Here is a 27,054-nt window from a genome sequence, read left to right as displayed (position 1 = left end):
GCCGTGGCTTAGTTGGTTAAAGCGCCTGTCTAGTAAACAGGAGATCGCGAGTTCGAATCTCGTCGGTGCCTAAGTTTGCATATTGTTTTTTATCGAATTCATCCTAAAATTGAGTTAATTTCCTTACTTTTATAACCACTGCGCACAGCTTTGTTGGTTTTTCGTTGCTTGTATGATTTTTCGATTCCTCTTGGTATTATTGCAATTCCGATATGCAACAAAATCGATTTGATTTTAAGGAAGAGAGTATAATTCATTTTATATTGCATTTGGTTAAAATCGTACAGTTGTAATCGATCATTACCACAGCGCGATCGTTTTGCGTATCGATCTAGAAAGCGTTCTCTCTTCGACTTTCATTAGTATCTACGTACAGAGAACCAATTTTACCCCGTTGAGGTTGTAAGGAACCGCGAAGGACCATATTCTAGCTTTCATTAATACACTTTTAAAAGTTTTCGTAGTTAAATGCAAACTAACTTTACAGAATTAAACAATTTCAACACTCTTCCAACTGCGGGTAGTAGAGGTAGCCATCTTGTTTTCGATATCCCTAATAATCTCTTGTATTCTACCACTGTGTCACAATACAAAATTGCTTCAGATTTTATACTCGAACCGTGTAAATGTAAAAAATGACTATAAATTTTGCCAATTATTCAATGTCTAAAGGAAGCAAATCTGCCGCAGTTTGAACTGCATTGTGGATTATGTGTGCTGAGCAACCTATGGACGATTAAATCGATTATTTTACCGCGAAAATACATGGTGTTCCAAAAGTTTCCATACATACAAAGATGAAATGTAACTTCATTCAACTGGTAGCATGGAGTTTTCCGGATTTTCCTCCCATAGATTTCTCTTGGTAGATCCATGTGTTACGTTGCCTTATCTCATTAATTCTATAATGCTGTAAACAGACTTTAATTAAGAGACGTTTGTTGCGTGATGTAAAATTTTCTATACAATAATTTATTCGTGCAAATTCAATTTTTATGATCTGTAAAAAAATTCTAGTGTATTATATTTAAATTTACTGTATGCAAATTTTCTTCTCTCAGTATTCAACACATTTTATGGGATTTAAGTCCAGAAATCTTACAGCTTATTTCGCTTTTTTCTTAAAATAGATTAATAATATAAAAGTTATTTTTAATAACGTTCCGTAATTCATGGTGCCACACTAAAATTTTTAATATTCTGTTAGTATCATTGCATTTAGCGCCTTGCCTAGGACGGGCTGGCCACGGAATTTTCTGTGTTTTCTCCACGTCTATACGCCTGAATAGGGGCTGGTTACCCTTAAAAAGACATACCAGAAGACAGATTGCGTTGCGTTGCCTGCAAACAAACAAAACCTATTGAAAGGTCTCTGAAATTTGCACTGTGACCAGTGCCGGCGCGAGGCAAGTTTTAGGATGGAGCGAGATCCTATTATGGCGCCCCCTTGGTCAGTAGCGTAGCGAACATAACTGGCGCTCGGGGCACGACACTTTATTGGCGCCTCCTCCAGAAACACATATAGTTTGTCTTGGAGACCATTTGGGCGCCCCTCTGCGAGTGGCGCCCGGTGCTTGATACACCCCCTTGCACCCCCTCGCTACGCCACTGCCCTTGGTTGCCCCAAATTTATACCCTTTAATTTTCTTTACCACTGAGGCGCTCTCTAGGACTTAGCGCCTGGAGCGGCTGCTCCTTTCGCCCTATGGTAGGGCCGGCTCTGACTGTGACTAATTAGAAAATCGTGGCATGAAATGACGTCCAAGACAATAAAACATTATCTGATGCATGTGGACTCGTTGGATACATTTATATAGGTTTTTAATAAGCGAAAAACAATAAATATAAATGAAAGAAGTGATAGTTATTCTTATTATCCTGACATTCCTAGTTGCGTGCCGTTTTCGATAAACTTCCACCCTCGCCTTTCCAATGGTGGTAGTTTAAAGGGGGTTGGCTGTATATTAAAACATAAAACCGTTATAAAGAAATATTATGTGTGTTAAAGTGAAGTGAAATAATTTGTAGCATTTTTTTGCTTCCTCGTAATTGAGGCCAGGGACTAAATCAGTCCTTGTGGCACCCAGTCTGATTTCAATAGCGTAATTTAATAACACAAAAATCAATTATAAAATGAGATTTTATTACATTAATTTACCATTTTGATAATTGTAAAAATGTTTTTTCATTGTAAGAGGATTTTCATTTTCAAATGTAAGAGGATTTTCATTTTCTTCTTCATCAAAATCACGTTTTCTTTTTCTGATCAGTGATGTAACCATTCGAGGGATGGAAAATTAATTAAAGAAGCGAAAGAACCAATCTGTGATTCCCTCTCTTATATGCGAATTTTCATTGTTATTTCGGTGGAAGAACTTTCCATGTTTACGTCAGTGGGATGATCATTTTCGATTGTCGAATAATCGCCCGAATCATCGGGAAATTCACTATCAGTAAACATCTTATCTGTGTTATCTGTTACCACTCTTTTGTTCTGGGAGGATTTCTTCAGGTTCCACAACTTCATTTTGGATCATCATCTCAGTGTCGCTTATAGGATCGTCTTTGGTGCCTTCATTCTGTTCCGTTTGATTTGCAGATATATCCTATAAAACTTACAAGAGTTACGATGAATTAGCAATTTAAAACATTAAAACAACAAGTAATTAAAATAGTATACTTTGTTTTTTCTTACTCTTCACCGAGGTAATAATATTTTATAACAAGAGAACAATTCAATTATGAGTTTGATTGTTGATTCTGTTAACAATGCAATTAAATCAGATAACGGCTGTAATTTAATGTAATTTTAACTGTGGAATGAAGATGTATCAGGTCAGTCCATAAGTTCATGCGTATTTTATGACCTTGAGAAAAATCTTGTTTTGCAGTTAAAAATGCCAGTCTAATGTGATACTTTTTACACTGAAGTGTTAAATTGCATCGCATTCATATACAGTCGACCCCCCTATAACACTTGATTATTCCGTTTTATATGAATTCCATGTTGTACGAGTCACTTAGATTTTGCAAATACATGAGCCGTTCACAGCCCGGCACATGTATTTGTAAAATCTAAGTGACTCGTACAACATGGAATTCATATAAAACTAAAATCGTACAATTGTAATCGATCATTACCACAGCGCGATCGTTTTGCGTANTAATTTTCTTTAAAAGTATATTCATATAATTGAAGAATATTTTGTATGTACCAGTGTGGCTACATGCCTGTTTTTATTATTATTATTATTATTAGTCTGTATAGTTTTAGTTTAAATTGTAGAATTTTCCTTCTTTCCGATTTCTGTGTTCCTTTGTCTCGGACTTCCGAGAACTCGCCTTACCCCTAACCCATCAGGGGGTAGCGTTAGAACAAGAGGAGAAAACGAGGCTGGAGGGGAAAAGGAAGAGTTTCTAGAAGCATTCTTAGGTCGGACTCGGAGAGAGACAGACGAGTGGCAGCGGGCTCTCGAACTGAAAGTCGAGGAGCGCTGCAGAAGGAGGCCGTAAGAAGCGGATCGGTAGAAGAATCCGATCGACGATTATAGAGAAAAAAAAACCCAAAACGGACCCGAGTTGTTCTAACTTGTAAGAGGAGAACAGACGAGGAACTGTGGAGAACCAACTGGAAAATTGGGTACCCTTCTGTTCTTTAATTCTTCTCATTTCCCCTTCTACTTTTTTTATTTTTAGTTTAAGTTAGGTTAAGATAAAGTTAGGTTAGAATAAACGATACGAATAGACCCTAGACCATCACTGACGCGCAATTGACTGATTGCCCCTAGATGTCGGCTTCTTACAGAAACACAGCTTCACTATCATCAAATGTCACGGCACGCCCCTGGTGTACTGACATCCTGCTGTGGGTCATTCGAAGCGTAAAGGTTAGTGAGAATGTGCGTGATAGTATCTTCCGTGTTGTTAGTGTAGCGACCATCAGAGAGCTGGATAGTAGCGGGTTTAAGCTTGTAAGGCGTTTATCCTTACAAGCTAAGTAGTACGGTTCTGACGAGGGATCGCGACCGCAAGTGTTGGTACAGAAATCCTTCCAAGTGTGTCCTTGTTTTATTTATAAGAGTTTTGTAAGCGTTGTGTTCGTTCGTACTGGTCTCTAAGTCCCGGTCCTGTTCATTCCTAAATTATCTCCTAATTACTTTTTTCTTGTTTTCTAGCTCAGTGGTCCACCAAGGAACCTTTTTGTATAGTGAATATAGTGAAAACTATAATTATTAGTATTACTAGTAGTGTTCAGTTGGGTTAAGATATACCTATGGTTACTGGCAGAATCTATGTCGGTGGTATAACAGCGGTCGATCGTAGGGGTGACGTGACTGTTTTCTAACGTTAGGTCGATCTTAAAAACACATCAGTTATCAATAAGAAGAGGCAAACGATGGTGGTATATATAGGCGCCGTGGCTTAGTTGGTTAAAGCGCCTGTCTAGTAAACAGGAGATCGCGAGTTCGAATCTCGTCGGTGCCTCTTTTGTTGTTTCTATTTGCTATTTCATTTCTTTTTCGTTTCGAACAACTTCACTGTAACTGGAATGCTCTTCACGTTACATTTTATCGAATTTTCTGGTTATTCTCAGTAGTGAGATTCTTGGCTGTTGATGAAAGCTATCTGGCATATTGCGACCTCTTCTGTTTCGACATCGAATTTAACTTTGGATCCAGTATCTGTATTAAAACCATCTCCCAAAACTTGTTATCTGTTGTTCTTCGGCTATGTTGTCGTAAGCAATAGCTAGAAAATCTATGAAAAATATGTGGAAACACAACATTATTTATTAATTTAATACAAGCCAGCAAATCAGTTGCGAATAAGCAGGTGCCGTGGCTTAGTTGGTTAAAGCGCCTGTCTAGTAAACAGGAGATCGCGAGTTCGAATCTCGTCGGTGCCTAAGTTTGCATATTGTTTTTTATCGAATTCATCCTAAAATTGAGTTAATTTCCTTACTTTTATAACCACTGCGCACAGCTTTGTTGGTTTTTCGTTGCTTGTATGATTTTTCGATTCCTCTTGGTATTATTGCAATTCCGATATGCAACAAAATCGATTTGATTTTAAGGAAGAGAGTATAATTCATTTTATATTGCATTTGGTTAAAATCGTACAATTGTAATCGATCATTACCACAGCGCGATCGTTTTGCGTATCGATCTAGAAAGCGTTCTCTCTTCGACTTTCATTAGTATCTACGTACAGAGAACCAATTTTACCCCGTTGAGGTTGTAAGGAACCGCGAAGGACCATATTCTAGCTTTCATTAATACACTTTTAAAAGTTTTCGTAGTTAAATGCAAACTAACTTTACAGAATTAAACAATTTCAACACTCTTCCAACTGCGGGTAGTAGAGGTAGCCATCTTGTTTTCGATATCCCTAATAATCTCTTGTATTCTACCACTGTGTCACAATACAAAATTGCTTCAGATTTTATACTCGAACCGTGTAAATGTAAAAAATGACTATAAATTTTGCCAATTATTCAATGTCTAAAGGAAGCAAATCTGCCGCAGTTTGAACTGCATTGTGGATTATGTGTGCTGAGCAACCTATGGACGATTAAATCGATTATTTAACCGCGAAAATACAGGGTGTCCCAAAAGTTTCCATACATACAAAGATGAAATGTAACTTCATTCAACTGGTAGCATGGAGTTTTCCGGATTTTCCTCCCATAGATTTCTCTTGGTAGATCCATGTGTTACGTTGCCTTATCTCATTAATTCTATAATGCTGTAAACAGACTTTAATTAAGAGACGTTTGTTGCGTGATGTAAAATTTTCTATACAATAATTTATTCGTGCAAATTCAATTTTTATGATCTGTAAAAAAATTCTAGTGTATTATATTTAAATTTACTGTATGCAAATTTTCTTCTCTCAGTATTCAACACATTTTATGGGATTTAAGTCCAGAAATCTTACAGCTTATTTCGCTTTTTTCTTAAAATAGATTAATAATATAAAAGTTATTTTTAATAACGTTCCGTAATTCATGGTGCCACACTAAAATTTTTAATATTCTGTTAGTATCATTGCATTTAGCGCCTTGCCTAGGACGGGCTGGCCACGGAATTTTCTGTGTTTTCTCCACGTCTATACGCCTGAATAGGGGCTGGTTACCCTTAAAAAGACATACCAGAAGACAGATTGCGTTGCGTTGCCTGCAAACAAACAAAACCTATTGAAAGGTCTCTGAAATTTGCACTGTGACCAGTGCCGGCGCGAGGCAAGTTTTAGGATGGAGCGAGATCCTATTATGGCGCCCCCTTGGTCAGTAGCGTAGCGAACATAACTGGCGCTCGGGGCACGACACTTTATTGGCGCCTCCTCCAGAAACACATATAGTTTGTCTTGGAGACCATTTGGGCGCCCCTCTGCGAGTGGCGCCCGGTGCTTGATACACCCCCTTGCACCCCCTCGCTACGCCACTGCCCTTGGTTGCCCCAAATTTATACCCTTTAATTTTCTTTACCACTGAGGCGCTCTCTAGGACTTAGCGCCTGGAGCGGCTGCTCCTTTCGCCCTATGGTAGGGCCGGCTCTGACTGTGACTAATTAGAAAATCGTGGCATGAAATGACGTCCAAGACAATAAAACATTATCTGATGCATGTGGACTCGTTGGATACATTTATATAGGTTTTTAATAAGCGAAAAACAATAAATATAAATGAAAGAAGTGATAGTTATTCTTATTATCCTGACATTCCTAGTTGCGTGCCGTTTTCGATAAACTTCCACCCTCGCCTTTCCAATGGTGGTAGTTTAAAGGGGGTTGGCTGTATATTAAAACATAAAACCGTTATAAAGAAATATTATGTGTGTTAAAGTGAAGTGAAATAATTTGTAGCATTTTTTTGCTTCCTCGTAATTGAGGCCAGGGACTAAATCAGTCCTTGTGGCACCCAGTCTGATTTCAATAGCGTAATTTAATAACACAAAAATCAATTATAAAATGAGATTTTATTACATTAATTTACCATTTTGATAATTGTAAAAATGTTTTTTCATTGTAAGAGGATTTTCATTTTCAAATGTAAGAGGATTTTCATTTTCTTCTTCATCAAAATCACGTTTTCTTTTTCTGATCAGTGATGTAACCATTCGAGGGATGGAAAATTAATTAAAGAAGCGAAAGAACCAATCTGTGATTCCCTCTCTTATATGCGAATTTTCATTGTTATTTCGGTGGAAGAACTTTCCATGTTTACGTCAGTGGGATGATCATTTTCGATTGTCGAATAATCGCCCGAATCATCGGGAAATTCACTATCAGTAAACATCTTATCTGTGTTATCTGTTACCACTCTTTGTGATTGTTCTGGGAGGATTTCTTCAGGTTCCACAACTTCATTTTGGATCATCATCTCAGTGTCGCTTATAGGATCGTCTTTGGTGCCTTCATTCTGTTCTGTTTGATTTGCAGATGATATCCTATAAAACTTACAAGAGTTACGATGAATTAGCAATTTAAAACATTAAAATAAGAAGTAATTAAAATAGTATACTTTGTTTTTTCTTACTCTTCACCGATATTTTATAACAAGAGAACAATTCAATTATGAGTTTGATTGTTGATTCTGTTAACAATGCAATTAAATCAGATAACGGCTGTAATTTAATGTAATTTTAACTGTGGAATGAAGATGTATCAGGTCAGTCCATAAGTTCGTGCGTATTTTATGACCTTGAGAAAAATCTTGTTTTGCAGTTAAAAATGCCAGTCTAATGTGATACTTTTTACACTGAAGTGTTAAATTGCATCGCATTCATATACAGTCGACCCCCCTATAACACTTGATTATTCCGTTTTATATGAATTCCATGTTGTACGAGTCACTTAGATTTTGCAAATACATGAGCCGTTCACAGCCCGGCACATGTATTTGTAAAATCTAAGTGACTCGTACAACATGGAATTCATATAAAACGGAATAATCAACAGTGTTATAGGGGGGTCGACTGTAATACTGCTCAGAATTGGGAATATTTCAGTTGTTTATTTTCGTTAAAATGGAAGTAACAGACGAATATAGGAGACATGTTTTATACTTTTTATTTTTAAGTGATGAGAATGCTACAAATGCAGCCAAAAAATTAAATACTGTTCATAATCAAACTGTAATTAGTGTAAGGACTGCGCAGAAGTGGTTTGAAAGATTTAGAAATAATGATTTTAGTGTGGAGGATAAGGCTCGTACTGGAAGATCCATTGACTTTGATGATGATGATCTCTCTGCACTAGTTGAAGCAGAACCATCTTTAAAACGGTTGATGAAATTGTGGAACGTTTAAATTCATCCCATGGAACTGTTCATAGACAAAGCTTCAAAGCTAGGAAAATGGATACCACATGAACTGTCAATAGCTAACCGACAACAACGTGTAAACATTTGCACGTCTCTTTTATCCCGCATTACTTTGGAACCTTTTCTTGATTTGCTGGTTACTGGAGACAAAAAATGGGTCCTCTATAATAATGTGACGAGAAAAAGACAATGGACAGATCGCGACAAGCAGCCAAAACTGGCTGCAAAAAGTGGGTTGCATCCAAAAAAAATTCTTTTGTCTGTTTGGTGGGATATGTCAAGTGTAATTCATTTTGAGCTGTTAGAACCTAATCAAACAATTACAGCTCAAAGGTATTAATAAGATTTAATTAAAATTTTTTGTTGCTTTTTTTGTAGATAAAAATACGCACAAACTTACAGACTGACCTGATATTTTCACCATTCGTTTACAACAGAACGGATAAGTGGTAAGGAGCGACCACACTTAGCCCCATTGTAAGCCGTCTTGAAAATTTCCATCTCGCCCGGACGGGCTGGCCACGTGGAGTTTTCCGTGTTTTCTCCACGTCTGTAACGCTTGAATAGGGGCCAATTACCTTTAAAAACACCTACCGGAAGGTGTTTTCATTTATGTATGGTACTTTCTTAAATCTAACAAGTGAGCGGGCGGATGAATGGATTAAACACTGGTAGATCAGTGCCAAGTTATATATGTGGTGTATTTACTCAAGGTAAAAGTCAACGTCAGCCGTTCCACCAAAGAACAAATCAAACGAAGGAGGGAGTTAGTTCATAGTGTTGTGGTCCCATAGGGGTGATCAAGGAGGTGCGAAGTATCTGTTGACTTTTATTGACGACTGTTCGGGGTGGACACATGAATATCTTCTAAAATCAAAAAGTGAAGCGCTTAACTGTTTTATGAACTACAAAACATTGGTAAGAAAGCAAGCAAGCTAACAAATTAAAAACTTTAAGACTGATAAGGGCGGTGAGTATACATTAATATTGAATTTAAAAAATTTTTGAGCAAGAATGGGATTGTTCATCAACTTACTTCTCCGTACTCACCACAACAAAATGGAAATCCGAATGGGACAGGTCTCTACTAGAAATGGCACGTAGTAGGTTGCTCAAGGCTAAGATTCCACCGGAGTATAAATCTCCACTGTCGTCCATCTTTCCCAAATCTCGAGAATGGAGTTAGGTACGATTCGTTTGTTGGTGTTTCTTCTTCCCTTAAAATCCTTTGTTACTGAATAGTTACAAATATTTTAACTTTACGATAGTCCCTTCACTACTTCATTAATTACTTTAACTGTAATGAGCAAAGAATTGTTTTTTACTTCTAAGAATTTATTAATAAATATAGACAAATTGGTATAAAACTAAGTCCATGTGCAGGATTTTTTAAAAGAATGGAATTTAAAAAAAAAACACATTCTTTTTTCATAATATAATTGTTAATTTTTACAATGTAGATAGTCTATATAGAGTAACACAATACAGTAGACTCGGGAGGGACTGAATGACTACAAAATAAATATATTTGCATTTTTTGTATTGGTTTTTTATTTAATATTTTAATCCTCATATGAGGATTAAATTCTTAAAAGCCCCTGTGTGCATTGCTTTGCTTAGCATTGTAAAATAAAATGAGTGTTATTCTAAATTAAACATTAAGGTCTCCAGGTCATATAATAGAAAAGTATTCTGGATTTTTAAATTGATAACACTAATTTTTAATTCAGGGTATTGTTTTTAGGTTAAAAACATATCCACTGAACTTGAGCTCAACGAATGGACCAATATTCGAATATGAACAATTAAGAATCTGTGGATTGTTCTGGTAAATTGGAGAAAAATATTGAATAATGAAAGGGATCAAAACGATATTACAGATGTGGCAGTCTTTAGCCAGTCACTGTATTCCTGCCAAGACAGTATGTGACTTCTATTAAAAGGAGAAAGATTGTCAAACAGTATAAAAATAGTAAAAACTAAACAATATAATAATGACTAGAGGTGGGTAGTTCTGGACTCGGAATTACTAGGAAGTACTGTACCATACCGTGTGCGTAGACACTTTTGGTCAAAACTACTAATACATTCTTCATTTTGTACTTTTATTAATACCAATTTTTATGGAACACTGAACTCTTTGAGTGAACAAGTGATCTCGATTTGAGCTTGAACTAAATAAAAATGTTCCATGAATTTTTAGGAATAATGAAATTAGTTTTGATTATTTTAAATTTATAAAGATGTTTAAAAAATTTATATTGTTATTGGAGTTCGAAATTATTTGCTTTTATTAGTATCTAACAGATACGTCTGGCCAAAAAGAAGACTAAACGTTAAAACAAAAACCATATTAAAAGTTTGGTTATTTTAGCTTACCATTGTTATGTTTATCACGAAGTGTAAGATCAAACCAGAAGATAGGGATTCTAGATTTCGTGAAAGTCTATATTTTCCTCAGGATCCCAGAGAATTAATATGAAAAATCTGATGCAGATTTTAGGAGTTAATAAGGGGGGTGAAATCAGAGGACAGATGGGGTGTCCAGATTTCATGGTAGTCTATATTTTCCTTAAGAATCCCAGGGAATAAGCATGAGAAACTTGGAGCAGATAGACTAAAACACTAAGAACAGAGAGATATAAGCATTATATATATAAAACCAATGAGAATTAATTTCAACAGTTCCAGTTCCAGAAACTGAAGTGGATTTTCCATCTCTAGTAATGACATTGTTAATATTTTCTTATCCTCAAATTTGTAAGAATCAAGTTAGTGGTGTTTTGTATTATTTGCCAGAAAACAACTGTTATAAATAAATTTTTAAATAATATTTTCTCAAAATATCTTGTAGAAAATTATTTTATAAATTGGATAAAAAGTAGTTTGATTGATTATAACAGTACTTCTATATAAAACTCACTCGGTTTCGAGTGAATCGACTACAATAATTTTTGGTGGTTCAGTTGCAGTAAGGCAGACTAATTCCCAATTTTCTTGTACGTTACCCGACGAACCGTCCTCCTGTTCTACGTGCAGACTTTTCAGTCCTCTTTTTGTACTTTTTTGTGTTGAATTACTTTCACTCCCTTTTCTTTGTTTATCTATGCTTCTTTTTCTTGATAATTTTCTCTCCGCTTGCTCTGATGAACTTATCACTTTACTCATAAACTTCCTAACTGATTCTGGAATAGTTATTGGTTTTTGTGTAAATACGTGTATAAATTCTGTAAATACATCCATATTAGCTCTGGATGAAATATCGGTACCTAATATACCTTGTGCATCTTTTTTAATAATAGGCTCGATATGACATGGGTGAACTTTTTTCACGAATTCTTTCAGTTCTCGAAATGAAGAATGATTGGAATATGGTATTATATGAATATTTGAATAACTACTGAATGGTATGAATCCTAAACCTGTGTAGCGTGCTGTTGGTAAAATTGCACACGTGACTTCACACTTATTCCACTTCATCAAATTTGTTCCGTTGATTTTTACGGTAGGCACTGCATGCAATTTAGTACTTTTAGGATTGGTTGTGGCTACGTGCGATATTTCCAAGATTTCTAATATCTTCATTAGATTATCATCTACATATATTTTGCATTCAGTTTCCTCGTATATTTTTAATAATACTTCTTCCTTTCCTAAATTATCAATTCCAATCATAATGCGATCACTTTTCTTCAGACAGTTGTGTAATCGTTGAATAAGAGTTTGAACGGCATATTCTCGACTATAAAACTCGCACGAGGAAGAACAATATGTATTATCTAGATACAAAACGTCTATAATGGGCAAAGTTATTCCCTCCAATAGATTGGAAGAGTAACGAAAATCTCCAGTATAAAGGACATTACCAAAATATCCTGAAAATAAAAACATCACAGATCCTGGACAATGGTTGGCATTGATGAGTCTTACTGTCAGCATTTCTTTCTTTTCATCATCTAATGGAATTAAGTGGTCTTTATTCAATTCCAATTCTCTTATTAGAGTTGAATTAATCTGAAAATATAAGCGTTTTATTATTTATAAGAATAATTCTTAACATAAATCAAGAATTACCAGTTTTTCTTTTGGGCTAAAATTTTGTTAGTTTTGATTGAATTACTAAAATAGCTTAAATAAAGATTCAATTAAAAATAATAAAACTATAGCAGACAAAACTTTAGCAATATCATGTTTAAATTATAATTGGATTGGTGGAATAAAGCAATGCTATACTTGGGCAATCAGCCAAAGACGTCTTGTGGAAGGACTTTCTATGAAAATTTGGCCCCTATTTAGGTATTAAACATGTGTAGAAAACTAGAAAAACTCCACACATTCAGTCCATTGGTCAGGTGTGAATCTGCGAGTAACCATTAGTGTTTAGTGGTTTCATCCACTGGGCCAAAATATAATTAAGATATGGTGTGTTTATAAGTCCGTAAAAAATTTCTGCAGATGCAGAAATGTAAAGAAAATTTTAAAAACTATTATTTTCAGTTAAATTAATAATACAAATACAGTAAAACTTACCAACAACAGACTTATATACAGTGTAGGGCCATTAAGCCGCGGTGATTGGGATCCAAACTGCTTAACCGCGGCTTAGGTTGTCCGCAGATTTACCGCGAATTAACTTTATAGCATTGTAAGGTATGAATCAGTTATAATGGTGGCCTCCATAACACTGACACTCAGCGTGGATAAAACAGATTAATTAATACTGTATTTGAATTTCATTGTAAGTTATTTTATTGTTTATTGATAAATAAAAGACTAATCTTCTATAAATACCTCTTTGAAGTTATAAGCCAGCATTTAAATATTTAATCTGCAATAGTGCATAGCACGTCAATCACGGACATTCAAAATGCCAAAATGACAGCTGTCAATACCTATCTCAAGTGTTTGAGAGGCCACATCCATAGTGTCAAAAAATTCGGATCCAAGCTTTTTGCGCAGCTTAAGCAAATTTGCGGATTACTGGCTGGCATCTACAGCCCTACACTGTGCTAGCCTAAGTTTATTCGACAATTAAACTTAGCAACATGCAATGGAAGAATCTATTTTAATCATGCTTTTTATATAATATTGTAAAAAATAAAATTTTTAATGGTGTTATGTGTCAGTTGAAAGAGTTGTAGAATTAGAATTAAAAACCAGCTGAGGAGGACAACATTGTTTTTTGCTGTCAAAATGTACACTGGTCTTTTGCATGTTGCTAAGTTTAATTGTTAATAATATTATATGCTAAGTCTGTTGCTGGTTGTATTTGAATGAAAGGAGAAAACTATATTTACATTTTTATTTAGCTTATATTTATTTTATTTAATGATTTCAAAACATTATTATTTAGTAAGAATGACTGACAAACTTAACTATTAGAAATTTATTCTGGACTTTACAGACCTTAGTGAATCTTCTTGTTGACTTTTGATCCTAAAGACAGGAATATAGTCCAAAATAATCGTTTTCTATAAATTTTTACTCGAAGAAAAGAATTTTGAATATTATTAAGTACATTAATAATCAAATTTCATAAAAATGTAACAGAGTTGCCAAAAAAGTCAGTTAATTGAGCTATCAATATATTTTTAAGATTACCTTAAGAACAGTTTGGAATGGCTGCAACTTATTATTTGTGAGTTATTTCTTTATTGGAAGTTACTAAATCACGAATAATAACACATGGCTATTCAAGAAGAACCCAATAATGTAAGGTAATGTGGACTGATGCTATCTTGGACAACTGAAAACTTGGATAAAAGCAGACGGCCACGATTATTACAAATATAAAAGATTTATATAATAGCACTTTTAAGCTTTTCAGAACTTAATGATTTTAATCATTTATAAGAAAAACATTTCTTATATCCATTTATTAAACAGCTAATACAGTGGAACCCCGGTTAACGAACTTAATCCGTTCCGCGACTCCGTTCGTTAACCGAAGCAATTTTTCCCATAGAAATTAATGCAAATGCAATTAATCCGTTCTAGTCTCCGAAATTTTTGTGATCATATTTGTAATATACAGTAATTTTCTTTGATGAAAATGTAAGAAAACGTAGTATGTATCATTACAGCAGCAAACATGTAAACTTTGTTTAATAAACTAGCACTGTACATACTTTCGTTTGTTGTAGGTGGTGGCAGAAAAGTGGAGATATACGAACCTTAATGCTTAGAATCCCCTCCAAAAAATAACGGATAGCACTTCATTGGAAGATTCTTCGAGTCGAAGTCTCTTTCGGTAAAAAAACCCACCAGTGGCTAAGTGGTCTTCGTACCTTAAACACTGGGAGTTCGTTCGTGGGTTCGCACCTCGCTCAGACGGGCTGGCCATGTGGAGTTTTCCGGGTTTTCTCCACGTCTGTAACGCCTAAATAGGGGCCAGTTTCCGCATTCCCCTAGGCAGATCGCCCAAGTGTTGCATTGCCATAACTTAACAAACTCTTTCCGTAAGGAACAAGAAATTGATCTAAAGTTGATTGTCTTACTATTTTAATCAAAATTTTTCTCAAATGCGATAGCGCATTGTCATTTATATTGCGTTGTCGTTTTCTATTGCCACTATGACTTTTTTATTTCTTGGATGCCATATTGATTAAATATATAAATCACAAAACTGAAAAAAGAAGCATTAGCACAAACACTTGGAAAACCAATGCTTAACTCGCGCATGCCTAACACCAACTAAAATTTGACACAAAAATACCGTTACGTTCGTTATCCAAATTTTGTTCGTTATCCGAGACAAATTTTTTGCAAAATAAAAGTTCATTAACCGATTTGGTCGTTAACCAGGACGTTCGTTAACCGGGGTTCCACTGTACATACAATAGTTTTAAGAACAGAAATGTGTATTATCGTAGTTACATTTTAATATGAATGTTTTATCTCACATTGAAGTTATATGATAAAAGATAACATAAACAAATCACTTTGTAATATATGTTATTATTTTAAACTTTATTTTATGAATTACAGTATACAAAATGTAGTGTATTCACTTACAGGTTCACCTCAGGACGCGCAAGCCAGATAATCAAGGTTCTGTCGTAAGTGTAGTGTATATATATATATATAATTATTAGATCTAGATTCAGTTATAAACTAACTAAACATGGAATTTAGTGGAGAGTAATTACTATTAATAAAATAGAATTGAAACTATTCATTTTAATAATAAAAAGTACTTTGACTATTACCTTTAATTTTCCAACCAGTAATTTTGCTGTAATTTCTGATGTATATATGGGAAAACTCCACGAAGAAGTCAATCCAACAATATGATCTGAATGGAAATGACTGAGAAAGAAAATCTTTGCTTCGGGATGTTTGGTAGGACTCCATAAATCGACGGCAATGGGTGTATTTGGTATAATATGACCATTTCCTCCCATATTTATCTATATTTAGAAAAAAGAAATATTTTTCTGTTACATAAAATTTTTGAGTTAATTTCCCTTTGGGTACTTTCCAGATCTGCTACCGTGACTACACATATGGTGTAGTAATAGAAATATTCATATTATTTATATTTATTTTTTTATAAATATAATATTTGATATTTCAAATCTTGAATACTCTCTAGCATTTAAGTATTTGAATATTTTTGGAGAGTATTACGCTCCTTGATGAGTATTTTTAAAATCCAGTAAGAAGACACTTTATGGAAACTTAAATATGAGATAATTTCATAAATATTCTCTTTGGAATGCCAATAATTTCAGCAATTTCACAAACTTTAACTCTCTAATTTTATCTTATCAAACCCTCAATAATTTGCACCAGTGTGTGTTCATATAGGTCAGTATTGTTGTTCCTTAAAATATAAGCAGGTTACAACAGTTATTTAAATTAATGTTAATCGCTTTTCTTATGTAAACGAAAATTATTAAGTCTTAATTTGCATTTAAAAGCGACATGATAATTGTCTTTAGAAACCCGTCCAATGTCATGCTATTTCTAAGTTAAAATAATTTGAATTATAGATACATTTTTGATTTAAAGAAAATTTCATTTTAAATTAAATAATCTGGTGTTATGCACATATAATTTTCCTTATGAATTTATATTTTTTACTACATTATGTATTACTACATTGACTGACTCTCACTCTGATTTACTCTTGCAAAAAAACTGATAACTGTATACACTTCGAGCTTGAACTCATTTTCAATCACACTGTCCACTTTATTTGCTCGTCAAATGCAGAGTAGTAAATGGAAGACGACAATGTGTTCACGAGTATGCATTGTCCATCTACTACTATGTTCTACCATATAACCATACACGCCCATGACAAAGTTCTGCGTGTATATAAAAAGTCATATAAAAATCAACATCCATATCCTTAATATCAGAACACCCTCATAATTAAATTATGAAGATATCGGAAAACATTTTTTTGACATTAATAATTAGTTTTGAAAGTTATTTAATGATAAAATAATCCATATGACGCGTGCTTTTTTATATAGATTAAATATAAAATACGGTTAGTTTCTTCTAAAACCGAATGTTTACAATTAGTCGTAAAAGAGAATCACTACCAGTTTTACATACAACAATGCTGTATTTTAATTCGTTAATGTATATGCCGTTACGCGCAATTAAATACAGTTGACCCCCTATAACATTATTGATTATTCCGTTTTATATGAATTCCATGTTGTACGAGTCGCTTAGATTTTACATATACGTGTTCCGGGCTGTGGACGGTTCAGGTATTTGTAAAATCTAAGTGACTCGTACAACATGGAATTCATATAAAACGGAATAATCAACAGTGTTATAGGGGGGTCGACTGGTATATAATCAAATCTGGATACAAATACGACATCGAGAAGTTAAATATAGATTCGCTTTTAATACATAATCTAGTATCTTTTAATGCTACAATATTCTTATTATGAAATCAAAATAAGCATTTGTTTTTTTTTTTTTAAGGAATTTTTATATGTAAGTAATTCATGCATAATTTACACACATATTGCACAGATTATCTTATTTATCCTATATGCAATATATTTATTATATAAATAAATATAATTTTATTAAAATCTGTATTGTTTTAAGCTAACTTAACCATTGTTTTAATACATTTACGGCTGGTAATAATATTTAAAAAAAAAAAAAAACAAAATACTACATAAAATGGCACAACGCCTTTTTGTTTCCAGAGTTGGGCTTCACCGCACAGCACAATTAATTAATATTTTATTAGCTTCTGTAGAATCGATTAACATCGCATCAATTTCAATTTTACCTTGTTTACATTCGATTTGCCGCCAAATATCTCGTGTTTGTAATTGATTAATGCATCGAAATAGATTAATAATTTAATAAATAAATAAATAAATCGTTAAAACGTAAGAAAAAAAATGTTCAGTTTACCTTTAAAATAGCCCTTTACCTTATAAACGATCGGTAATTTAATTAATTTTCTCTTAAAAATCGAATGAAACTTCGATTTTCATCGCCTAATCCACACAGAATGACAATTCGTCACAGATAACGCTACGATCCCATTTGTTCTATAATAAACAATAAGTTCATTGTCTGATCATTTCGAAAATCATTTATAAATCTTTATCAAACTTATTATTTATTAATATAAATTAATTTAAGAATAAATAAATATAATGTTTAATTTATTCTTTTGTTTATTATTATTATTATTTTTTAAATTCCGCTCACCAGGGGGAGTTGGGAATATGAGTTAACGACGAAAGTTAATCGTCTTCGTCAATGAGTTTCGCTTTAGTTTAATTCATTTTTTTAAGCGAATATTTTTATGTTTTTTGTTATTTAATACGTAAATATGTCAAAGTTTCACGAATCTGTACGAGAATTGTTAGAAGGTAAGACAAGGAAATGATTTTAATTGAATTTCTTACGTATATGTTAGTAGGCATTACTTTTAGTTAAATGCTCGTATGTGTGTCTATGGATAAATTAACTAAAGTAAACTACTACAGTATGTTTATTAAATATTGTTTAATTTTACGTTCTGATGAACTGTAGATGATTTTTTCCCGAATTAATTGATTCGTAGAAGACTCGCCCTTCTGGAAAATTGTCTTCCTCGTTAATTAATTCAGTTAGATAAGAAAATAAAACTTTTAATGTACGGATATAGGAAATATTTCACGATTATTTGAATTAAAAATGCGTAAAATTTCGATTATATTATCATTATAACATTATATTCCATATATTTATACTGAATTTACTCAATGACAGAATGAGGATGTGATAGAGTCGAGTAGATAGATTGGATGTGAAAAATAGTCGAGGTAATATGATTCAGCATTAAAAAAAAATAAAGTAATAATAACTGTGAATATCCAATTTTTTTCATGCGGATCTCTCGTAATAACGTAACATCCACTCGTCGGCAGATCCGGAAGAACCCGAACGGTCTGACTCAAAAATCACAAGTATTTTTTTATAACGGTGGATCGATAAATAATCGGCAGAAAGTGACGGCAATACAATACAATAAGGAAAGGGAAGAAGGCCGTACTCGTAGGTATAGCCTTTAAAAGGGGGTGAGAGAAAAATATCAAGGGAAAAATGAGAGAGAGATTTGTGGCAGGGGCCAAGAGGGTGAAAATGTTGAAGAGTAAAGGCTGGTATACACGGTAAGGAAATCCTTTGAGGATTAACCGTGATTTTTTTTTTCTATCTATCCATTTTTAAATAAAAATAATTCTTTATACGTTGGGAGATATTTTAATAAGTTTTGTAAATTACTATGTTCGATCCAGCCAGTTATATCCGAGTTTTTTTTGTCTGTTAAGCACATCCTTTGAGGATTTCCTTACCATGTATACCAGCCTTAAGGAGAAGGGGAAGGGGAGGTTGTGCGCCGCATGGGGAATTTATTAAAAAGAACAGGTTACAAAATATAAAATGCCGAATACAAGATACATATTAATAACTGGTGTTAAACATAAGATATGCGGCAGGTAATAGAATACACCAAAAAAAGTATTGTGATTACATAATTGTGGATTAATATACAGAGAAATACATACAGATGTAAACTTAGACATATAACATATACAAGAGATTATTTTGCGATAATTACAACAGGTGGAAAAAAAAAACAGCACATAGAGTTGATAAGGAGAGTGATGGAGCCTAATCCAATATTTTAATGTTCTTTGCTAAAATAATGGCATGGTTGTTTATTTATCAACCCACTCTTATATTAATGCGCACGAGATGATCGTATTGTGAATGGATTTGATACATCGTATTCGCTGTCGTAAATGTTTTTAAAAACCTTTCGAAGTTTGGACGAATAAATTATAATCTTTTTGCGTCTAAGTTTCTGTAGTCGCCTGGTAAAACAAATTTTATGGCGTAATTTTGATAAAGTTTCAAAACACCTTTCTCTTTTTTTTTCTAGCAAATTCTTTAATTAAATCAGCTGAAAACTTTAGTTCAGTTATCTTAAATGGCCTTTTTTAGGTTAATCAGTCCATTTAAGATAACCAAAAACATTAATTCAGTTGATTTAATTAAAGAATTTGCTAGAAAAAAGAGAGAGAGAGAGGTGTTTTGAAGCTTATGTATAGAAGTTCTAGCTTACTGGGTGTAGAATTTTAACAAAAGTTTAGTATAAGAAATGCGACAGGTCAAGACATGTTGGTAGGTTTCTATGGCTGGATTCATTCTCCAATTTTCACTCTAATCCATTTGCTACAAGAAAGTAATATTGGATAAATTTTTAGTTAATAAGTAAACATTCTGTTTATTTTTTTTTTTTTTTTTTAGTTTAATTTAGAGTTTAAAATATTTAATGGTAAAAACATAGCTTTCTACGGAGAAGATTATTGGCTTATATAAAAGGATAGGCAAAAATTCATTACTGTCGTTATAAAACACAGACATTAAGAAATGAAAATAAAGGACAAATTATATTTTTTCTCGTTTCAATAATGGATAAGAACAGTTTAATTAAAATAAAGGATGTCTGGCAATCATACATCAAGGAAATGCAATAACTTCCATAATCAGTATGTCGTAGATCTTTTATTATTTAAATGGGAAAAAGTTAAACTGGAGAGTGATTATTAGTTGCGTTTGTATTATTTTTTCCCCTGATACATACAATTTAAGATCATAAAAATATTTAGTATTTATATCTAAAATTTAAATAATGTTGTTTGAATTTTAGATATCGTGATAAAAGATTTATTATTTAATATATATAATGTTATATGCTGTAAAATCTCATAATTATAACATTTTTTTTTATATTTATTTCCTATGACTGGGAAGATCAAGTCTATTGATAAGAATCGAATCCTGAGAATATTAATTTTAAATTTATCAAGAATTTAATCTTTGTTGTTAAGCTTTTAAAAGTAAAGAAATTAAAATAGATTTCTATTGAATACCTCAAAAATGATAATTCAAAAAAATTTTATAATGCGATAGATGTTTGAAGAATTTACGATTTTTTTTAAAAGTAAAATTCGGTTATATTAAAAGTATGATAACAAAAAATGGTTGACTTTTAATTTATGAAATGATTATTGAAAAATTTTGTATAAATTTGACTTTCTAAGCATTTATTTTTAGTGTGTTGAAGAAGATTTTGTGAGCAGAGTTTATCTTATTAAAGCATTACAAATATGCAAACCACTACTTCATTCAACATCAATCAGAAATATTTACTCTACTGTTTAGTACTAGTTAGAAATATATCCACTCTAATCCATATAATGGTATCTATCTTTAGAAATAGATCTAATTTATGATAATACAAGGACTATTTATTAAATAAAGTCCATTTGTGAATGAGAGTGAGAATGACGTGCGATTGCAGCAGTGTGCACGAGCGTCTGCTTTCAGCATGCTTTGCTCGTGTTTAGATGCCATTTGCAACCGTATCGTCTCTCTATCGTCTCGTATCGTGTTTAGATGCCATTTGCAACCTGTGTGCTGAACTGTGGAAGTTTATAATGTTTAAGAAAATTGAGTCGCCCGCCGACTGTAAGATACGATCCGTTGTTCGATTTTAGCACGAAAGATTGTGATAACTGTCTTTTGGGACAGGAAAGGGACTTTGTTAGTGGATTTTATGCCAAGAGGCACAACAATCAATTCTGATGCTTATTGTGAGCTTGAGAAAACTCTGCCATGCCATACGAGACAAGCGGCGTGGTCTAATGTCTTCCAGTGGAAGGCGGCAGATTTCCTTGAAGTCAGAATTTAAAAAATTTTTGAGCATATGACAAATGTTTGAACAAAAATGGAAATTATGTAGAAAAGTAGATAAAAGTATGTAGAATATGGGAAAAATATATTTTAATGATATTTACAGTATTTTTCTTCTTGTCAAAAAATGGGCCTTATTTAAAAAATAGCCCTCGTATATAAAATTAATTGTCCTGACTGACTGAATGACTGAGCCACTGATTCATCGTCTCCCAGAGCAAACTGCTGAACCTAAAGAGACAAAATTTGGTATACAGTTAAGGTATGTCATGAAAACACACGCTAAGAAGGGATTTTTCGAAATTCCTCCGCGGGGGAGAGGGAGAGCATTAAGGCTTAACCGAAAGAACGGCTTCTACTGTACTATTTTAGATGCAATTTTTTGTTTTTATCTGCGTTTAGTCTTTATTGAGTACTTAGATGCATTAAATTGATAACATTTCAGACATTGTCATAAATATTTTTATATATTTTGATTTTTTAACTAAATGTTCGAACCGTTTTAAATTCAAATCTGTTATTGCATATTGGTTCGATCATAGAATGATTGTAAACATTCCAGAAAATTGATCAAATTGAAAATACTTCGTTTGATTCTCAGCGGTAGGTGTTATATAACAATTACTATGGTTGTTGAAATACTGAATATAAATGGAGTTTGCTTACAAAACCCCCACAGGCAAAGTTGCGGGGGTTTTGCAACTAGTTGAATATATTTCTGATCGATGTTGCATTTATTCTCTTAGTAATTAGGTTTAATAGATGTCAGAAACATTGTTTCCTCATCCAGTTTACATGTATATTATTTCTTATTAACAAGATAAATTCAATAAAATTTCTTATAAGAGAGAGATTATTAAGAAGAGCCTCTTAATAATTTTCTTATTAAGAGAATGGCTACTTCCGTTCTTATTGAAGGATATGATTTTTGTAAGCATAAATTCTCAATTCGTTTTGACATTACATTACTACTACTATCAGCTTCTTAAATGTGTGTTTGTAATCTAATATTTTAAAATAAATTTTGCAATTCTTTTTCACTTCATAAATCAGCGATTCTTGCTTATTCACAGTTCAACATTGTTCTCTTTGATCTTTGTGTACGCGTCTAGAATCTTTGATCTTTTACGAAAATTAAAATACGTAATTAATAAAGGTGCTAAAAATACAAAAAAGTTCAATGATTTTTATACATATGCAATTTTGGCTATGTTTATAGTCATTTATTTTTTGTGTTGTGTTTTATATCAAATTTGCTTTCACAATTTTAAAAATTTTATCTTTATATTTCAAAATATAATTTTTCTATTATCTTCTGCATTTTGTAATCAATATTATAATCTGTATTATTGATTAATGTAAATGCTTGATTGTTTAAAACTTCATATACTTGTTTGTTGTAAATAATAGAGAGGTTGCGGCCGAAGTTTTTAATGCAAAAACATGTACGTCGGACGTTCAGCGCCGCCTTCCTGTGAGTCTAGAAGTTTGACAATGGCATTTGGAACATCAAGCATGATTCCACTGACGTTCCAAACACCATTGTGAAACTTCTAGACTCACGGGAAGGCGGCGCTGAACGTCCGACGTACATGTTTTCGCATTGAAAACGTCGGCCGCAAACTATCTAATGTCTAATCCATATAAATTTTTCAAGAATTAGAATTTTACAAGTTTAAAGTATTAATAAATATTCATTTATAACAAATATGAATTACAAAATATAAATGACTGAAAAAAATTGTATTTAGCTTTCTTTTAACTACCTATCTCTACTCAAATACTATTAATAAATATTCATTTAAAACAAATATGAATTACAAAATATAAATGACTGAAAAAAATTGTATTTAGCTTTCTTTTAACTACCTATCTCTNAGAATTAGAATTTTACAAGTTTAAAGTATTAATAAATATTCATTTATAAAAATTTGTATTATTATTTTTTTTTTATGTATATAGATGTTCAAAACTTCCTAATGATTCTCAATAAAGAGATATTGTCAATGGAAGCATTGTCACGTAAAGAAAGTCTCCTCACAAAATTGACTGTTTTGCAACAAGATTACCCACAGTTAACTATTATATCCAAATCTTTGTCATCAAATCGATATGGATCAAATGGAGATATTCTCTCTTCACCTAATCCTCCATCTAGTCCTCCTCCTTATGTTGATATGCAAGGAAACAGAAATACAACAGGAACTAATGGTATGAATTATTAAATTATGTTTATTCAATAACATAATGATTTTATTTTCTTTTGTCTTTGTTATTCTATCTTAGAAAGACAAAAGATGTAAAATATTTGGAATAAGGTGATATCTAGTAGAATTTTTAGTCAGTTATTAGAGAGGTTGCGGCCGACATTTTCATTGTGAAAACGTGTACGTCGGACATTCAGCGCAGCCTTCCTGTGAGCCTAGAAGTTTGACAATGTCATTTGGAATGTCAGTGGAATCATACTCGACGTTCCAAACGCCATTGTCAAACTTCTAGGCTTACAGGAAGGCAGCGCTGAACGTCCGACGTACACGTTTTTGCATTGAAAACATCGGCTGCAACCTCTCTATTGTGTACAGATATACCTCAACTTATGATAGACCTGCATTCTAACAGCCTGGTTGAAGTCTGACATAATATACATAAACAAAAACACAATGCCAGATAGTAAAACAGGTCACGTGATTACAACAAAAATATCGTACCAAATTTTATTCTAATGTGAATATAAACAATAATTACAAAACAATGTACTGTACAGTAAAACTTCTGTAAGTTGAAGCTCCAAGGGGCAGAAAAAAAAACTTAGAGTTACAGATGATTCAAATTAGAGAATAATAGAGTAAAAAATGCCTAATTTGAATAGATCTGTATTTTTACCTTTCTTACATTATATAAAAAAATCTTTGATAGTTTTTTTTGTTCTAAACAACCCATGTAATGCCTTTCAGCAAAACATTCAATGTAGCTTGGATGTTGAATTGAACAGTCTTGCAGGTACAGTACTGTACATACATCATGTTGAGATAAAGCAAGTGGACCTCTCATTTTGGACTGGAATGTTGTCTGAAAATGAATGTTGGAGAGTAGATACCACAGTCTGAAAATTTCATGGAAATTCGATAATTAGTATCACTTTGGATAGCATCAATATTAAATTTCGAGTTGAATGTTGAAAGTAACATAAATCAGTGTCTGGGACCATGAGAAAATTCAAGTTAAAAAATTAAATTCGGAGACATTAAATCCCTATGCTGTTTTGCTGAGCCTACCGAGTGTTCGTTTTCTTTGAGTTAGAGAAGTTTTACTGTATATTATATTTAATAATGCTATTTTTTTCTAGTCCTTACGAAGGGCGTAGAGAGTGAGATTGTGTGTACAGTTATATGGCTAATAGCATACATGATTTTTATTTCAACTGTTTGTACCTTTTGTTTGTGAATACAACTACTGTGAAAGCTCTATGGTAGTGTTTTTCAATCACCAGTCCTGGATTTGTGCCAGTCCGTGAAAGAATTTCTTCGGTCCTCAGAAAAATATTTCACTGTACTAAAGCTGGTGCAGTTGATTATGGATGACATTTAAACAGAAATCTAGAGTTATTGAATATATTTTGTTACCTACAGTAACTCTAGATAAGCTTAATAAATAAGCATTACTCATAGTTACATATAATTACTTGGCTTGCATAAAATTATCCATAATTTTACCGGTATGTGATGAGAAAAAGGTTGAAAAACACTCATAACTGAAGTCATGTTGAGTTATATTTGTATATGTTTGAAGAATATCAAGAATGAATGCCATATTTTTGTAAATAGAAATCTGAAATAGTCAGACAACATATTGAATAATATCAAGTAAATTTTTATATAATTTTAATATACGGTCAAATCTCATTACTACAAAGCAAAAGAGACTTAAAAATTGGCATTTTATATTAACCAAATTCACTAACATTAAAATCCCTATCCTTTATTGTCCAAGGGACTGCAAATCTAATTTGTATTAATGTGGACCTTGCATAAACCAATAACATAATAATGGAGTTTGACTGTATGTATAAATTCTAAAGTACCTGACTATATTTTACGCAAAATTTAAATAATAAGTTAAAACAGAATTTTCCTATTATAAATTGAATAAAAATATTCACATTTTATTAATTTTTTATTCTTTTTAGAGAAGAATTACTTAAATTAGCAAGTACGTTATAATTTACTCTGTTATAGATTGAAAATATTTCCTACTTCTCACTTAGTAGTAAATAAAATTTTTAATGGATAATTTCAAACTATATAACATTGTTCAGAATATAAATAATTGCATAGTAATGATAATTTTTATACTAATTTAACATTAAATTTTAAAATATGTGTTAGTTTATATGAATGAATCATTTAAAATAAAAATGCCAAAGGTGTTAACATGCTATTTCAAAAAAAGTGCTGTGAAAGGTTCAGAGAAGCTAGCCAGATATAGCAAATTGTAATCTGGCGTATCAGCATATTCCAACAGTAAATTAATCACTCTTGTAATTATAACTCCAAGCATTATTAAAAACAAAACAAAAAACTTCACTTTAGACTTCTCTTTATGTGTAAGAATGATTATTTGTTGTTTTCATTTCAACGGTAAATTTTTATTTAGATCTATGATACGCAAAAGATTAACTTAGCATTTTTATTTTTTAAAGCTACAAATGATGATTTTTATATTTCTTTAGTAATTCTTTATATGTTTATTTAATGAAAATGATAAAATTAAATTTCCAGAGCCTGTTGATGAAGATTACGAAGTATGTAATAATGACAAAAATTACATACCTAAAGAAAATCTACCAGAAAGTAAATCTATGAATGATACTGAAGAAGTTTCTATGGAAGAAGGTATGTCATCTATGGATTAAAAAGTATATTTTGTAAATATCTAATCGTTGATTGATAAATATTTTGTAGAAAAAGAAACACCAGCTGTTGTGGCATCGGATTTAGTTAAATCTGAAAAATGTGGATATCTTGAGAAGAAAGGAAAAGGTAAGTGACTAAGTTGTTAATTAAATAAAAAATAACGATTCAACTGCATTTAAAAATTAAAGTTTTATTAATAAGAGTGTCTGGAAATATATCATTAATATTAGCAAAGATATTTCATAAATATAAAATAAAGTGATTAAATACTTTTAGAAATCATTACATGTCAGATGTATCTCAAATGAAAACAACATAAACTAATCTTATATTACAGTAGAGCCTCGATTATCCGACCCCCGATTAACCGACCGTCCTAGTCGGCAAATTTCAAATGTCCACTAGTGATGTGGCGCTACAATATTTGGCTATGTCTCGGCTACTTTAATATTATTTTTACGTGTTTTAGCTGGCAACACTCATTCGACCATGAAAGGGAGCCAGTATTTAAACGAGGCTTAATTTTCTAATTTTTAACGATACAATAGCGACGATTATTATTTTAAAAAATTTTTGTTAG

The 27,054-nt window shown here is 32.4% G+C and overlaps 3 protein-coding genes and 3 non-coding genes across 9 annotated transcripts in view; 4 read left to right on the top strand and 2 right to left on the bottom strand.

Annotated features, from left to right (window-relative positions):
- On the top strand, window positions 1-71 carry Trnat-agu. Its single transcript has one exon. It is a non-coding gene; the product is annotated as a tRNA-Thr (tRNA).
- A 4,340-nt stretch (window positions 72-4,411) lies between these two features.
- Trnat-agu lies at window positions 4,412-4,485 on the top strand. The gene has a single exon. It is a non-coding gene; the product is annotated as a tRNA-Thr (tRNA).
- A 347-nt stretch (window positions 4,486-4,832) lies between these two features.
- Window positions 4,833-4,906, top strand: Trnat-agu. Its single transcript has one exon. It is a non-coding gene; the product is annotated as a tRNA-Thr (tRNA).
- Window positions 4,907-7,006: 2,100 nt separating this feature from the next.
- On the bottom strand, window positions 7,007-9,577 carry LOC111614091. The gene is made up of 2 exons (XM_023355473.1): window positions 9,359-9,577; window positions 7,007-7,447 (listed from the first exon to the last, which is right to left on the bottom strand). Exons 1-2 carry the CDS (start codon window positions 9,478-9,480, stop codon window positions 7,174-7,176), a joined length of 396 nt encoding a protein of 131 aa, XP_023211241.1. The 5' UTR covers window positions 9,481-9,577; the 3' UTR covers window positions 7,007-7,173.
- Window positions 9,492-27,054, top strand: part of LOC111614090 (src kinase-associated phosphoprotein 2-B-like) — a 43,649-nt gene continuing 26,086 nt past the window's right edge. Inside the window, exons 1-5 of one of the 3 annotated variants that reach the window (XM_023355472.1) lie at window positions 9,492-9,508; window positions 15,339-15,380; window positions 23,524-23,772; window positions 26,340-26,453; window positions 26,523-26,600. In XM_023355472.1, the coding sequence (XP_023211240.1) occupies window positions 23,541-23,772; window positions 26,340-26,453; window positions 26,523-26,600 (424 nt within the window). In that variant the 5' untranslated portion in view covers window positions 9,492-9,508; window positions 15,339-15,380; window positions 23,524-23,540. Of the gene's footprint in view, window positions 9,509-15,338; window positions 15,381-15,572; window positions 15,664-18,032; window positions 18,189-23,523; window positions 23,773-26,339; window positions 26,454-26,522; window positions 26,601-27,054 lie in introns of those variants that run through there. The other 2 variants (XM_023355470.1, XM_023355471.1) reach the window with 2 other exon arrangements.
- On the bottom strand, window positions 11,138-17,855 carry LOC111614089 (5' exonuclease Apollo-like). Of its 2 annotated transcripts, XM_023355469.1 has the most exons (4): window positions 17,722-17,855; window positions 15,531-15,731; window positions 11,601-12,336; window positions 11,138-11,507 (listed from the first exon to the last, which is right to left on the bottom strand). In XM_023355469.1, exons 2-4 carry the CDS (start codon window positions 15,723-15,725, stop codon window positions 11,242-11,244), a joined length of 1,197 nt encoding a protein of 398 aa, XP_023211237.1. In that variant the 5' UTR covers window positions 15,726-15,731; window positions 17,722-17,855; the 3' UTR covers window positions 11,138-11,241. The 2 variants fall into 2 exon arrangements, with proteins under 2 accessions (XP_023211237.1, XP_023211236.1); XM_023355468.1 differs by having other exon boundaries at window positions 11,138-12,336.

The sequence above is a fragment of the Centruroides sculpturatus genome, unplaced genomic scaffold, assembly GCF_000671375.1.
Source record: "Centruroides sculpturatus isolate CEXI.00-Female unplaced genomic scaffold, Cexi_2.0 scaffold1992, whole genome shotgun sequence".
NCBI lineage: Eukaryota > Metazoa > Arthropoda > Arachnida > Scorpiones > Buthidae > Centruroides > Centruroides sculpturatus.
The sequence above is the reverse complement of the archived record's forward strand: the minus strand, read 5'-3'. Positions and strand labels throughout refer to the sequence as shown.